The following is a 12,492-nucleotide window of genomic DNA, read 5'->3' as shown; positions in this document are numbered from 1 at the left end:
CGAATTTTGCTTTAACAAATTGTGACAAACCAAAAGCATTCTCATAAGTGAACCAATCGAAAGCACTGTAGGGAAGGCATGACAACAGGAAACACAACAGTCTGCAAGCACATCACAGCGACATGAAACTTGTTTGATTTCAATGAAATAAATAATTCTAAATATAACAATCGTTCCACCTTAGTCGCATCAATATGTGAAAATACAGCTTATCAAAGTCGGGAAATAAAGACCATGAAGAAGAAACACATCATCTTCACTGAATACTTTTCCTTATAAAAGCCCCAGTAATCTCGAATGTTTTCTTCGCAAATTTAACTGGCGCCACATATTCTCCATAGCTGAAGATAAAAGAGTTAAGAAGATACATTCCTTCGCCATCAAGGTGATGTTATTTTTATTCCTCTTCATAAGAGAAGAAAGAAAACATTTAAGCCGAGGTGAAAAACATAGCAGACAAGTTGCAAAGAAATCCAACGCAAAACCAGAAATGCCTGCAAAGAAACAATCTCTAAAGGTGATCACAAATAGCCTTGGTAAAATCAGTTGTTGTTGAAGAGCCACCAAGGTCAGCAGTTCGATGATTCCCCTCAGCAATTGTTTTGAGAATGGCATCCTGAATCCTATCGGCCTTGTCATGGAGATTTAAGTGGTGTAACATTGAGACCGCACTCAATAGCAAAGCAGTTGGATTTGCCAAATTCTAAATAATGTCAACCATATAAATAATTAGCTGGTGCAATGAGAATTGAAATTAAACTCAGAAATATACAGTTGAAAGAGAAAAGACAGGAGGTACTTGGCAGAGGCAATTAACAAATCATGACAGGCAAACATGACCCTAATGGGTTTTCTACTCCAAACTACCACCATTTCCTCCAGACTTAAAGAACCACAATCTAGAAACTCCAATAACCAAGCACAGAATCCAAAATTGAAAACCTGACACAGCTTGATAATTAGCATAATGCACACAGTTACACCTTAATAGTCTTTCTCTAGATATCCAATCTCAACTCTCAACCATTAAGATTTTCTTTGTATCCACTAAAGCACTACATGACTAACAATCCCTAGACATATCTTCATATTTTTCACAAGTGCTCCTTGTCTATGCAAAATGAATGGCAACACAGAAATAAATGAAGGACAGATACTCCATTAGAAATCAGAAGATAGATTTGACGACTAACCTTTCCTGCAATATCAGGTGCTGAACCATGAACAGCTTCAGCAAGGGCGATTCCTCCCTCACCAATATTGCAACTGCAGAAGAAGAAAATGCTGTTAAACCATCTAGATGTATGTTACTGGTGATTATTAGGAAGGTTTAGTTACCTTGGTGTTAAACCCAAGCCGCCAACCAATCCAGCACAAAGGTCACTGATAATGTCACCATAGAGGTTAGGCATCACCAAAACATCAAAAAGTGCTGGATTCTTCACAAGCTGCAGGTAGCACAAAATGTAATTAGTTCTAGATATCAGTTTTCACTTCCATAAAAGATGAACATGCAATTCTGTGCATGTCTAAACAAGAACTCTTTCTGTCAGATGTCAAAAGTAATATAGGCAGAAAGGTAGCCCTTAAAGTAGCTGATTCAAAATCTGACCTCTCCCATCACATCAAAAGTGGGGAAAAAAAAGCAACATAATACTTATAGGAGGAAATCTGTCATACCATCATACAGCAATTGTCAATGACTACTTCCTCATATGTTATCTCAGGGTATTTCTCTGCAACCTCCCGGCAGCACTAGAAACAGAAAAGTAAACCAACTTTAATAAACAGTAACTCTAGGAAATTAATGAAGAACCAACAAACTAGGCATTTAAATTGGCAGACCTTAAGAAAAAGACCATCTGTTTTCTGCATAATATTGGCTTTATGAATTGCAGAAACTCGCTCTCTTCCATGGGTCTTGGCATAGTGAAAAGCATATTCAGCCACCCTCAAACTTGCCTGACGAGTAATAATCTTGAGACTTTCAACCACACCTCTCACCACCTAGCGCCCAAAGCAAAAGAATTACCTCCTCATACTTATAGTGAATACCCCATTTATCAAATTGCATACAAACTATAGAAACCAACTTACTTGATGTTCGAGTCCACTGTACTCCCCTTCTGTGTTTTCACGAATAGTAATAAGATTTACATTATCATACCGAGTCTTATATCCCGGAAGGCTATAACACGGCCTGACATTGGCATACAGATTAAGTTCTTTCCTTAGAGTAAGGTTCAAAGACCGATGACCTTTACCAATAGGTGTAGCCATTGGACCTTTCAAGCCTACCCCATTCCTTCTTACTGATTCTAAACTTTCCCAAGTTAGAAAACTCTGAGTTCTTGGATCAATTTGATCCCCAACATAATGTTCTTCCCATTCAATCGGCACTTCAGCTGCTCTAAAAACCTGAATCAATTAAAATTACTCAGTTCCCACCATAATTTCACGAAATTTAAATAAAAATTGGGTCTTGATAATGATATTTTTCATACAAATATATATTTTTTATAATTTTATAAAATTTGCTTCTTTTAAACTAAAAATATCTAATTTCTGACAGTCTGTGCCTAAATTAAAAACTTTTTAAAGCAAAAATTTTAATTTCTAATACTTATGATTAAATCCATCGAAACTAAAAAATCAGGACTTTCCAAGCGAAAATTCGGATATAGGGGGAAGGAACCTGTTTGACGGACTCAGCGATCTCGGGGCCGATGCCGTCGCCAGGGAAGAGAGTGGCTCGGATGGGATCGGTGGCGGAAGAGAAAGCTCTAGCTAAGGATAGCGGCGAGGTACGGTTAGGATTAAGATTGGAGTGGGAAAGGATCTGAGTGGCTCGTCGTCTCAGGAGCTGCGTCGCCATTGACCGTGCTGGGTTGCGACCCCTCGACTCTGTTAAAGTGTAGAATTAAAAATATATTTTCAGTGCCATATAAAGCTATGTTATTCCCAAATTTTGCCAGTCAGGGCAGATTTGCTCCTTCTTTTTTTTTATTATTATTATTTTTACTATTGATATGCCACGTGTATTTTTATTTAGGAGCTGGTCAAACTTTGAAAAGTCCACTTGGCCACTTGGCGTAGTTTGTAATTACAAGTCAACCCAAATAAGTACCACTACATAATTTAGAAAATAGAAATGCTCTTCTTTTTTAATTATACAGAACAAAAAATTGTCACGTACTTTTTACTTTTATATATTTTTATTATAAAAATAAATAATAAAAAATCAACCAAATGACCTCTTAATTTTTTTAGTCATTTTATTTGTTTAATTAAAAAATGAGTTTCTTGACATTCCAAAAAAATGTTTTGTAATTTAAAATAAAATAAATGTCTCTTGAAATTAAAATTGGGAAATTAATTGGTTACTTTTTATTTTACTTTTGAAAAGTGGTTACTTTTTACTTAACATAATTAGCTTTGTTTTTAAGAATTTTTTAATTTTATTATTAATATTAATTTAATGGAATAAGAGACATTTAAGCACCTTAATTTTAATGGTGTCAAGAAGAATTTAACAAAAGAAAAGGGACAATTAAGTGCTAAATATTATACCTTAAGTTAAATTTATTATGTCTCAAATTATAAGATATATTATTTATCTAATTTTTTTTATATTAGCTATGAAAAATAAATTGAGATACTTTTGGGTCTATATTAGAATAGCTAGCCCATTTTGAGATAAGGTGCAATGGTCCAACAACATCAGAGAATGGGCTGCCTTAAGAAGTTAGATAAGAGTGAATAAAATTGAATCACGTCAATGACTCCATCTCATACACTTCGATTCAATTAGTTTATTTGATCAATTTTTTATTTTAAAATTTTTGAATCGAATCCATCAAAAGATCAAACTAATTACATATATAATATTTATATATATTATTTTAAATTTATATATAATATATATTTTTATAATTAATTTTTATTTCATATTTTATAATTTTAAATGAAATTTATATATTTTAATATTGTAATTTGTAAAAAAATAAAATTTTAATCTTTTTATCCAAAACTGAACTCATTGAATCAATTTTATATATTTGATTGATTCAATTTTTTTTATAATTGATCGATTCTAATTAATTTTTTAAAATAATTTAATCCATTTAACCTCTAAATATATCATATTGAATTAACCGAATCATCCAACTGCTCACCACTGAAGCCTAGTAACTCAAGCCTGATGGGACAAAGAGACTTTCTAAATATTATCTCGCTACCTCTGAAGGCCCAATTGGATCGTCCGAAGGCCATCTTTCTTGCCCCTCCAAACAAAATGGAAACGGGGTAATGGCTCTGTGAAGAGCTTCAAAATGGGTAATAATTGCCATTTGCATCTAGCATTATCAGGCTGAGTAAAATCCACAGAAACCAGGATTAGATGTAATCCTCAATCACCACAATTTAACGTTGAAGCCGTTTGCAATTTGGGACCAACATGAGTGTCAAAGTCAGCAGTGCCAATTGCCAAAAATGGTCCTAGCAGGCAGCAATTCCTTTCTTGCTTTTTGGTAATCTCCATCTGCCACTAGAGAATACTAGCAGTGGCATTGGACTATGTTCACTGGGGAAATTGTTCAGTCAGGCCATGTTTTCTTACCTGAAATCAGCCATTCTTAAAGCTTGAAAGAAGAGGAAAAAAACACTACCCCTTGCTCTTCAATTCTGATCCACGTTGAGCAAAGTGGCAGAGTGCAGTTGCAGCTGATGTCAGCTTCAGTTAATGCCTGAAACAAATGCAAATGAGCAAAGTAAATGTGCTTTGGTTTGCTCCACTGGCCTCTGGGGCTCACATTAGCTGCCTTTTTACTTCATTTTGTTTTTGTTATCAAAATCTTTGGACGTCATGTATGTCAATAATGACTGAGGATTTCCAGGATCAAAGGACCCACCGCCCACACATAGCATAAAATTTAAAAATCTATGTCACACACTGACATTCAATTTCTGCTATTGGAATTTCTTTCTGGTTGTTTTGGCTAGTGGTGTTATTGGAATTATTGAACACAACTATCACGTTTCTGTCCATTATTGGGTAGCCAAGGGCTTTCCAAGTATGACGCCTTGATCAGGGTCCAATATTAAATAATGTGGGTGAGTTGGTGAAAGTCTGTAAGGAACCCATGTGGCTCTCATGACAGTGTAATAAAGAGGAAGGGGAGAAAAATATTCAGTTGAAGTTGTTACTTCAAGCATTTTGCAACACTCCCGAGGATCAAGCTAGGGGTTATTTTCAATTTCATCCCAAATATTACTAGTGTAAGTTTTAAGTTTTGGGAGTAGCAATGGACAAGGGTGAAGGGTCCATTGACTGCTTAATGGTGCTCTAGAATGTCATGCCACCATCTACCTCTTATGTGATAGAAACTTTAAGGGGAAAAGAGAGATGGAAATGAGAAATAAACATATTACATACGCGTTCATATCATTAACTTCTTTTACAAGGAAATTCAAACAAAAGAGAGGTGGAAAAACAAAGAAAGAGATTGGATAACAAATTTCAAAGATCAAAATGACAGCAAACTAGCAGATTGGTAGAGGGGCACCGTTCCATTCCTTAAGGCATTCCAGCATTGGATCAATGATCTTCCCCTGGCACATAGCTGTGAACACCTTGTCAAACTCCTCACCAGGTGACTTGACATTTTCTCCAGTTAGCAGCCCTGTTCCAAGCTCCTCCCTCACGAACTTGTACAAGGGATATGATCTGCATTCCTGGATCCTGTTAGGAATTCCTGCATTTCCATTCTCAAGTGACAACCTTGCACTCTCGACCTCCTTTGGCAAGATAGCCTTTAACTCCTCTTCAAAAGCTGCGACCTTTTGGAAGATTGAAGTGCTTGCATTCTTCTCATTCTCACCATTTGCCAATGCATGCTCAACAAGTACTTGCCTCAGCTTTTGCATCAATGGGTAGGTAGCACTGCAGGGGTCATCAATGTAGGCAAAGACGTATTCGCTATCAACAGCTTTGAGTAAATCCTTCTCACTGAATCTTGAAGGGTGAAGTTCACCATTGGCACCGGTAGTGAGGATTTTCTTAGCTATCTGGCTCACGGTGTTCTTCACTGTGTTCCTCAAATTCTCTTCCAAATGCCTCAAATCAATAGCTTGGCAAAGAGCCACCAAGTATGTAGAGGACATAAGCTTCAATATATCAACAGCCTCGGCAGTTTTTCTCGAAGATATTAGTCCCAGAGAGTTCACATCTTGGTTGTGCTGCTCGGCACTCTGGACATGGTTAGTGACTGGATTAGCTAGGTATTGGAGCTCAGAACAGTAGGAAGCCATTGCAATTTCAGCACCCTTGAAACCATAATCTAGACTTGGGTTCCTACCACCGGAGAGGTTTGATGGGAGACCATTGTTGTAGAAATCATTAACAAGTTCAGAGAACTGAGCGAACATAAGTTTTCCGATGGCTGCAATAGCCAAACGGGCATTATCCATTGAGACACCAATTGGGGTACCCTGGAAGTTGCCACCATGTAATGCCTTGTTCCTTGAAACATCGATCAAAGGGTTATCATTGACGGAGTTAATCTCTCTTTCAATTGATTTGGTTGCGAATCTGATCACTTCAATCTGTGGACCAAGCCATTGTGGAGAAGTCCTCAGAGCGTAGCGATCTTGTTTTGGTTTTTGCAGGGGATCCATTTCGTGCAACTTCTTAGCTGCTTTAACATAAGAGCTCCCCTCAAGTATGTGTTCCATTATGGCTGCAGCCTCAATTTGTCCTGGATGGTGCTTCAATTTATGCGTCAAATGGTCAGTGAACTCAGGTTTACCGTTCATGACTTCAGCAAAAATTGCTGATAAAATTTCTGACAAAACGGCCAAAATGTTTGCTTCAAAAAGAACCATGGAAGCCAAGCCTGAACCAACTGCAGTGCCATTGACCAGAGCAAGGCCTTCCTTAGGCTGCAAAACGAAGAACCCAGTATCAATACCGGCTACGCAGAACGCTTCCTGGGCATCAAGCGATTCGCCCTTGGGTCCAACGGCCTTGGAATTAGGCCTGCCAGTGAGCAATCCAGCAATGTAGGAAAGAGGAACAAGATCGCCAGATGCAGTAATTGTGCCACGCAGTGGCAGGCATGGGGTGATGTTGTGGTTGAGAAGCTTGGTGATCGCCTCCAGGATTTCAAATCTGATGCCAGAGTATCCCTGGAGGAGGGTGTTGATCCTAACAAGCATAGCTGCTCTAGTTGCTGAGTGAGGGAGTGTGTGGCATGACTCGGTTCCATTGCCAAAGATCCCAGCGTTCAAGAACCTGGAGCAACAAAACAGATTTAATTATACTGATAAAACCAATTTTCCAATTCGTGACTTTAAAATTTAATTAACATAGAAAACTATGCTTAGATTAGGCGATCTGCTTTAACCATAATTTTCCTATCTGAAAGAAACATACTATGTTGATATGGTCAAATGTTGTCCCATTGGCCCATTCATCATAAATAAATTTGCCTTAAATTGCACCATTACTTTTATGATGACACCCTATCAACCTTCGAACCACAAATCTGGCCCCATCCCGCATTACTTCCACGTTCTTTCCAAAAATAGCCAGCCCAAGTTGACAAGTTATTATGGTAATGAATTTTATTTATTTACTATACTTAACTCGGTTTTAACTCGGCCCAACAGGCCCAGTCAACTCGACCGCCGTCCAGTTACTTCGGACTACTGCCACAAAGTTGAATTTTGACTTCAATGTTTAATCCCACAGACAAAATCACTTGTCCCCACCCCCAACCCCAAACAAAAAAAAAAGGAAACCCAAAATTTGCCCTGCCTCAATATAAAGGTCTGAGTCAACTCGGACGGATGAACTCAGTTTGAAACCGAAGTCCGCATGCTACGTAGTATTTTGATTTCCAGATGACAGTTTGTAGTTAATTTGGTAGGCATAGTAAGAAAGAAAGTTTTTTAACTTACCTAATTAGCTCTTTTTGAAGAGCAGCTCCTTGCTTGGTTCTTCTATGAGAAGTAGCACCAAAACCGGTCGTAACACCATAGCTGTCGGTGCCTTTGTTCATGCCATCAAGGACCCAATCAGCACTAGCCTTGACGCCGGCCCTCGCATCCTCGGAGAGCTCAACTTTGACCCCCAAGTCCCGCGTAGCTATGGCTGCAACTTGAGAAATCGTCAAGGTCTCGCCACCAAGCTTCACTGAAGGCTTCCTATACTCAGCAACCATGCGTTTCACTTCATCCAAATGACTTCCCTTGAGTGACTCAGCTGTAGCACCCCAGTTCAAAGGGTCGACGACGGCACCCTTTGTAGCAGTGGAAGCAGTTGTGCAAAAGCTCTCCAAAGAACCGTTCTGGCGACCATTTTGAGCGATCGTCTCCATGTTAAACAAGGAAAACTGAGAATGAAGAATGACCCAGTAAAGAAGATGAAGTACTTCTTAATTTACAATGTCTGTCTTTTCCTGTAGTTGAGATAGGAAATGAGAGTTTATTTGTTTCCCTTTCGTTTCCTTCCTGAGGAGAGAAGGGAGAAGAAAGGTGGTTTATATAGAAGAGAGAAGGGCAGGGGGGAGTGAGTTGGTAGGTAAGCATAAGGCTTGGCAGAGGGAGAGAAAAGGCTTCGGGCTTGGGTTGGTTGAGATTCAAGAAGGGCCGTTGATTTAAAAATGATCCAAGGGTCAAAAGAAAAGAGCGTGGACTAGATTTGGATCAGCGGGCGAAATGAAGAAAGAAAGGTAAACATTTGACTCGTGAAAGTGGTGGTGGCTGGAGCTTTGAGGAGAGGATGTGGTTGGTGGGAATCGAGGAGGAAATGATGAAGAAAGTTGTAACCTTATAGTCCCCCCACCCCGCACCCATTGGTTAGGTTACGTCGCAACAAGTCCCTTAAATTATTGCAACGACTGTGCCACACGTAATTCTTTCGTAACTAAACCCTTTGCTTTCAATTACATTCAAATATTTAATTAATGGATTGGTACATGATATTTTAATTAAAGAATAAAGTTCAAAATTTTTTTAAAAATTTAATTAATCAAAACCTTTTTTCTTAATTTACAAAATGATCTCAGTCATCTAATGTTTCACCCCGTTAGTTTATTCAAAAGCCTCATCTCATCGACAATTCATGGCTTCCCTACATGCACTAGCTTTTGGCTAATGTTGCCACGTTTTGTCTGAAAAAAAACTGTCCACTTTCAGGAAGATGCCAAAAACCAATTCACAGACACAACAGTATTGGATTCGGCATCATCACCGTGGCCACATGATGCTTTGGTTTTTGGGTGCAGCTAGCGAAAGCCCACTGCAATGAATGCCGGTTGCTTTGTACTTAAACATTTGGATCATTTCCTAGTGATATTTAACTATACATTTAACTCTCTAACTCTGAAAACTTCTTCGATCTTGACATGTTCTATAATTAGTTTTTTTTAGCATGATAGTGAGCAAGTCGTACAGATTATTTCATTCCTTTATATATTTATTATAATGTTTTTGTTATTTTATGGATAATTTATACAATCGTCCCCTGAGAAAAAACTTTGGTCCAACAAAAGCACCTGCGAACCGGTCTACCTAGTTTTTTGTCTGTAATGACTATAAGGTTCTCTATCAATTTGAAGATGAAACTTGTTAAAGAAAAAACAGCTGAGAACTCAAAACTTTCATTTCTCCTTGAACTTTCCGATATTTGACCCTTCATCGCCTCCGATTAATCTGAAATCATTACATGTATAGAGACACCCACGTGCATGTTGAGTTTGAGTTTTTAGTATACCATTTGATCTCGTCCAAATCTAATCTTAATAAAAGGCCATCCAGTTTCAAAAAAAAAAAAAAAAAAAGGTACACATCTAGACTGAGCCAGCTAATTTAGAATAGAGGGCAAAAATTTAACCCCCTGTGGACCATTTCTTTTAAAATTACTGTACTATATGTGATTAATTATCCTCTCTTTTTGTTTTGGTCAAATGAAATTATTCTCTTAATTAGCAGCTAAAACCAATATTTCTAGCTTTTTTCGGCTTGTTTATTTAGACTCGGTTTATATTTTTATTATTTTTTGTAAGAATAAATAGTAAACCAAATTTAATTTGGTTGGTAAAAATATTTATTAACTTTTTCGGAAAAGAGGTTTAGGTTGTTGAAACGGTGTTGTTAATGTCAAAGATTCAATCTTTTTTATCTATTCTTTAATGCTATGTTGTATAAACTTTAAAGTATCAATTAGTTAATGATTTAATGGTCCATATGAGCTTAATATAAGTCTCCAATAGTTAATTAAAAATCCGAAACTTCAAATTAACTGTTTAAAGATTCATAATTTGTTAATTTTATGAGACGAGTAAGAATTATCTCTTATAGTGTAAAATAAATACCTTTAATAATATTTTTACCAGCCACTTATAATTAATAAATATTCCCTTCACAAAAATAGGGTTTGGTGGTATACTTTTTTTTCAAGAAAGGTGTTCTGTTTAGAACTTATCCTCAAAGCCATTTGAAACTTTTGTTCAAACCTCACCAACTCTGATTTTGTCTCCCCCCCCCCCCCCCCCCCCCCCCCCCCCCCCCCCCCCCCCCCGGACCTTTCCTAGCCTCACCAACCCTTTGTAGCCCTTTCCAATTTTTCACTTTTACATTTGAACTAATTCAATTATTTAGAAGGAAAAAGCTGCAAGTAAAAAAAGTTCAAATTTAATGAACATGGAATCATTTTTTCCTACTCACCAACCCCTTCTGTTTCACACGAATTATATTTTACAGTTTCAAATAATACTACAAATTCACCCTTCGAGAGTCAAATAAAATAATAAATTATAGTGCCGACTTTCAAAATAGACTTACATATTTAAATAACGTATGACTATAATTGTTTAATTATTATAAAATATATTTCATTTTTATATAAAAAATAAATTTCCCTTTTTTATATATATTTTATTTCATAATTACATTTTCTTTCAAACTCTTTGAAATTATATGTTTTTATTTATTTCCTTGAGACCCTTTTAATTATTTGAAAATTGAAGTTAAATTAATGTTTAACTTCTTTTTTTTTTTTTTTTGGGGGGGGGGGGGGGGGGGGTGGTTGGGGTTGTTAGCAATTATATTATGGTGAGACGATATGTGGTTATTAGTAACCCAATTCTTGGATATTTTGGTAAAAGGAAAGATTAATTCTTTGATTTAAATAAAAACAGCAAGAAAAATGCTGCCTGCCGGAGACTAGCTAAAAGCTTAATAACATTACACCAGATTTTTGTCTTGCACATCTGTTTCCAGTTGGATAAATTGGTCTTGTTCTTGACCAATAATGTCAAAGCCCATTAATTCATATGCAAAAGTTTCAGGACTTTTGGCACTAAATAAGTTTCTGTCTAAGATAATATCCAAGTAATTAACAGAATCTATAGTTTCTTTTTGTTTTCCTTTTCTTTTTTTCTTTTTTTGAGAGAGGAGAAGGGGGGGGGGGGTCGTTGGTAAGGTTCTTCTTGGCAACTTCTCCAAGTGGTCATATTTTAAGCACCAAATTATTAAGATATGTGTGGCTAAGATTCTTCAACTATTTAAAGTTTCAGCATTTCACTAGAAAAAAGTTGAAATTGGTGGATAAATCATGGGTTTTCCTCTTTAACTTCTAAAGAAAATAATAAAAAAAGGATAGTATTGTTGTAATTATTGAATATAAAATCACTATTTAAAACAAAAAGAAGAAAAACCCATGTGGAGATTTTCCAGCCACTCACTTGTCTAATTGGTCCTTGACTGAAAGCTGCTTTGTTTTATAGTGGGGCATGCTTGTACATTTTAATAAAAAGGACAGTTACAAGAAATAAAACAAAAGAAAAACAAAATGGGTTAGATTAGAAGAGCTCTTTAACAAGCATGGTTTGTTGAGCTAACACTAGTCTTGTTCACACAATCTTCTTCCCACCCTTTTTCCTTTAATGGTAGGTATAAGGCAAAGCAGCTCAGCTACAAGCAAATATCATATATGCATCCATTCACTCAATACTCTGATGATTTTCTTTCCAACTTCACTTATGCACAATTCCTTTTTTTTTTTCTTTGGTACAAGAAGAAATAGTATACAACTTAAATTTAGAATTAACCTTATTCTTATAACTCAAAATTAAGTTTTAGCAGCTCACTTCACTTTTATATTTGTAAACATAACTCATATTAGAATTGTTTTTTTTTATCACCTCTTATTATTGATGGATTAACCTAATGATGTATAAATACAAATATTTTTTGTCAAATGAAATAGCTTATGTAATTATATATATATATATATTGAGATTTTTAAAATATTTACATATTTATCAATATTTTAATAATTTGTATAATATTAATTGTAGGAAAAATGTTATCTACATTTATAACTTATATCTATATTTATGACATACATAAAAATATAAATGTTGAAAAACTTTTAGAATAATGAAAATGGTCATATATATTTATTTATTCATTAAATTTCTAAATTGT

The 12,492-nt window shown here is 36.1% G+C and overlaps 2 protein-coding genes across 2 annotated transcripts; both read right to left on the bottom strand.

The window, feature by feature from the left end:
- Positions 1-119: 119 nt before the first annotated feature.
- On the bottom strand, positions 120-2,932 carry IDH-V (isocitrate dehydrogenase V). Its single transcript, XM_007027293.3, has 7 exons — positions 2,696-2,932; positions 2,098-2,418; positions 1,846-2,007; positions 1,681-1,755; positions 1,339-1,448; positions 1,194-1,266; positions 120-703 (listed from the first exon to the last, which is right to left on the bottom strand). Exons 1-7 carry the CDS (start codon positions 2,873-2,875, stop codon positions 512-514), a joined length of 1,113 nt encoding a protein of 370 aa, XP_007027355.1. The 5' UTR covers positions 2,876-2,932; the 3' UTR covers positions 120-511.
- A 2,479-nt stretch (positions 2,933-5,411) lies between these two features.
- Positions 5,412-8,523, bottom strand: PAL1 (PHE ammonia lyase 1). The gene is made up of 2 exons (XM_007027292.3): positions 7,960-8,523; positions 5,412-7,291 (listed from the first exon to the last, which is right to left on the bottom strand). The coding sequence occupies exons 1-2, from the start codon at positions 8,376-8,378 to the stop codon at positions 5,542-5,544; spliced, it is 2,169 nt and encodes a 722-aa protein (XP_007027354.1). The 5' UTR covers positions 8,379-8,523; the 3' UTR covers positions 5,412-5,541.
- Positions 8,524-12,492: the final 3,969 nt, after the last annotated feature.

This window comes from Theobroma cacao, chromosome 5, assembly GCF_053813885.1.
Source record: "Theobroma cacao isolate CCN51 chromosome 5, ASM5381388v1, whole genome shotgun sequence".
Classification (NCBI taxonomy): domain Eukaryota; kingdom Viridiplantae; phylum Streptophyta; class Magnoliopsida; order Malvales; family Malvaceae; genus Theobroma; species Theobroma cacao.
This window is presented reverse-complemented; position numbering and strand designations above follow the sequence as displayed.

Excerpts from the sequence above, each read along its gene's own strand:
- IDH-V (XM_007027293.3), bottom strand. The coding sequence starts at position 2,875 with ATGGCGACGCAGCTCCTGAGACGACGAGCCACTCAGATCCTTTCCCAC. Across the intron at positions 1,449-1,680 it reads TTGACAATTGCTGTATGATG|CTTGTGAAGAATCCAGCACT; the intron begins GTATGACAGATT and ends TGCTACCTGCAG. Across the intron at positions 1,267-1,338 it reads GGCTTGGGTTTAACACCAAG|TTGCAATATTGGTGAGGGAG; the intron begins GTAACTAAACCT and ends CTTCTTCTGCAG.
- PAL1 (XM_007027292.3), bottom strand. The coding sequence starts at position 8,378 with ATGGAGACGATCGCTCAAAATGGTCGCCAGAACGGTTCTTTGGAGAGC. Across the intron at positions 7,292-7,959 it reads CTTCAAAAAGAGCTAATTAG|GTTCTTGAACGCTGGGATCT; the intron begins GTAAGTTAAAAA and ends TTGTTGCTCCAG.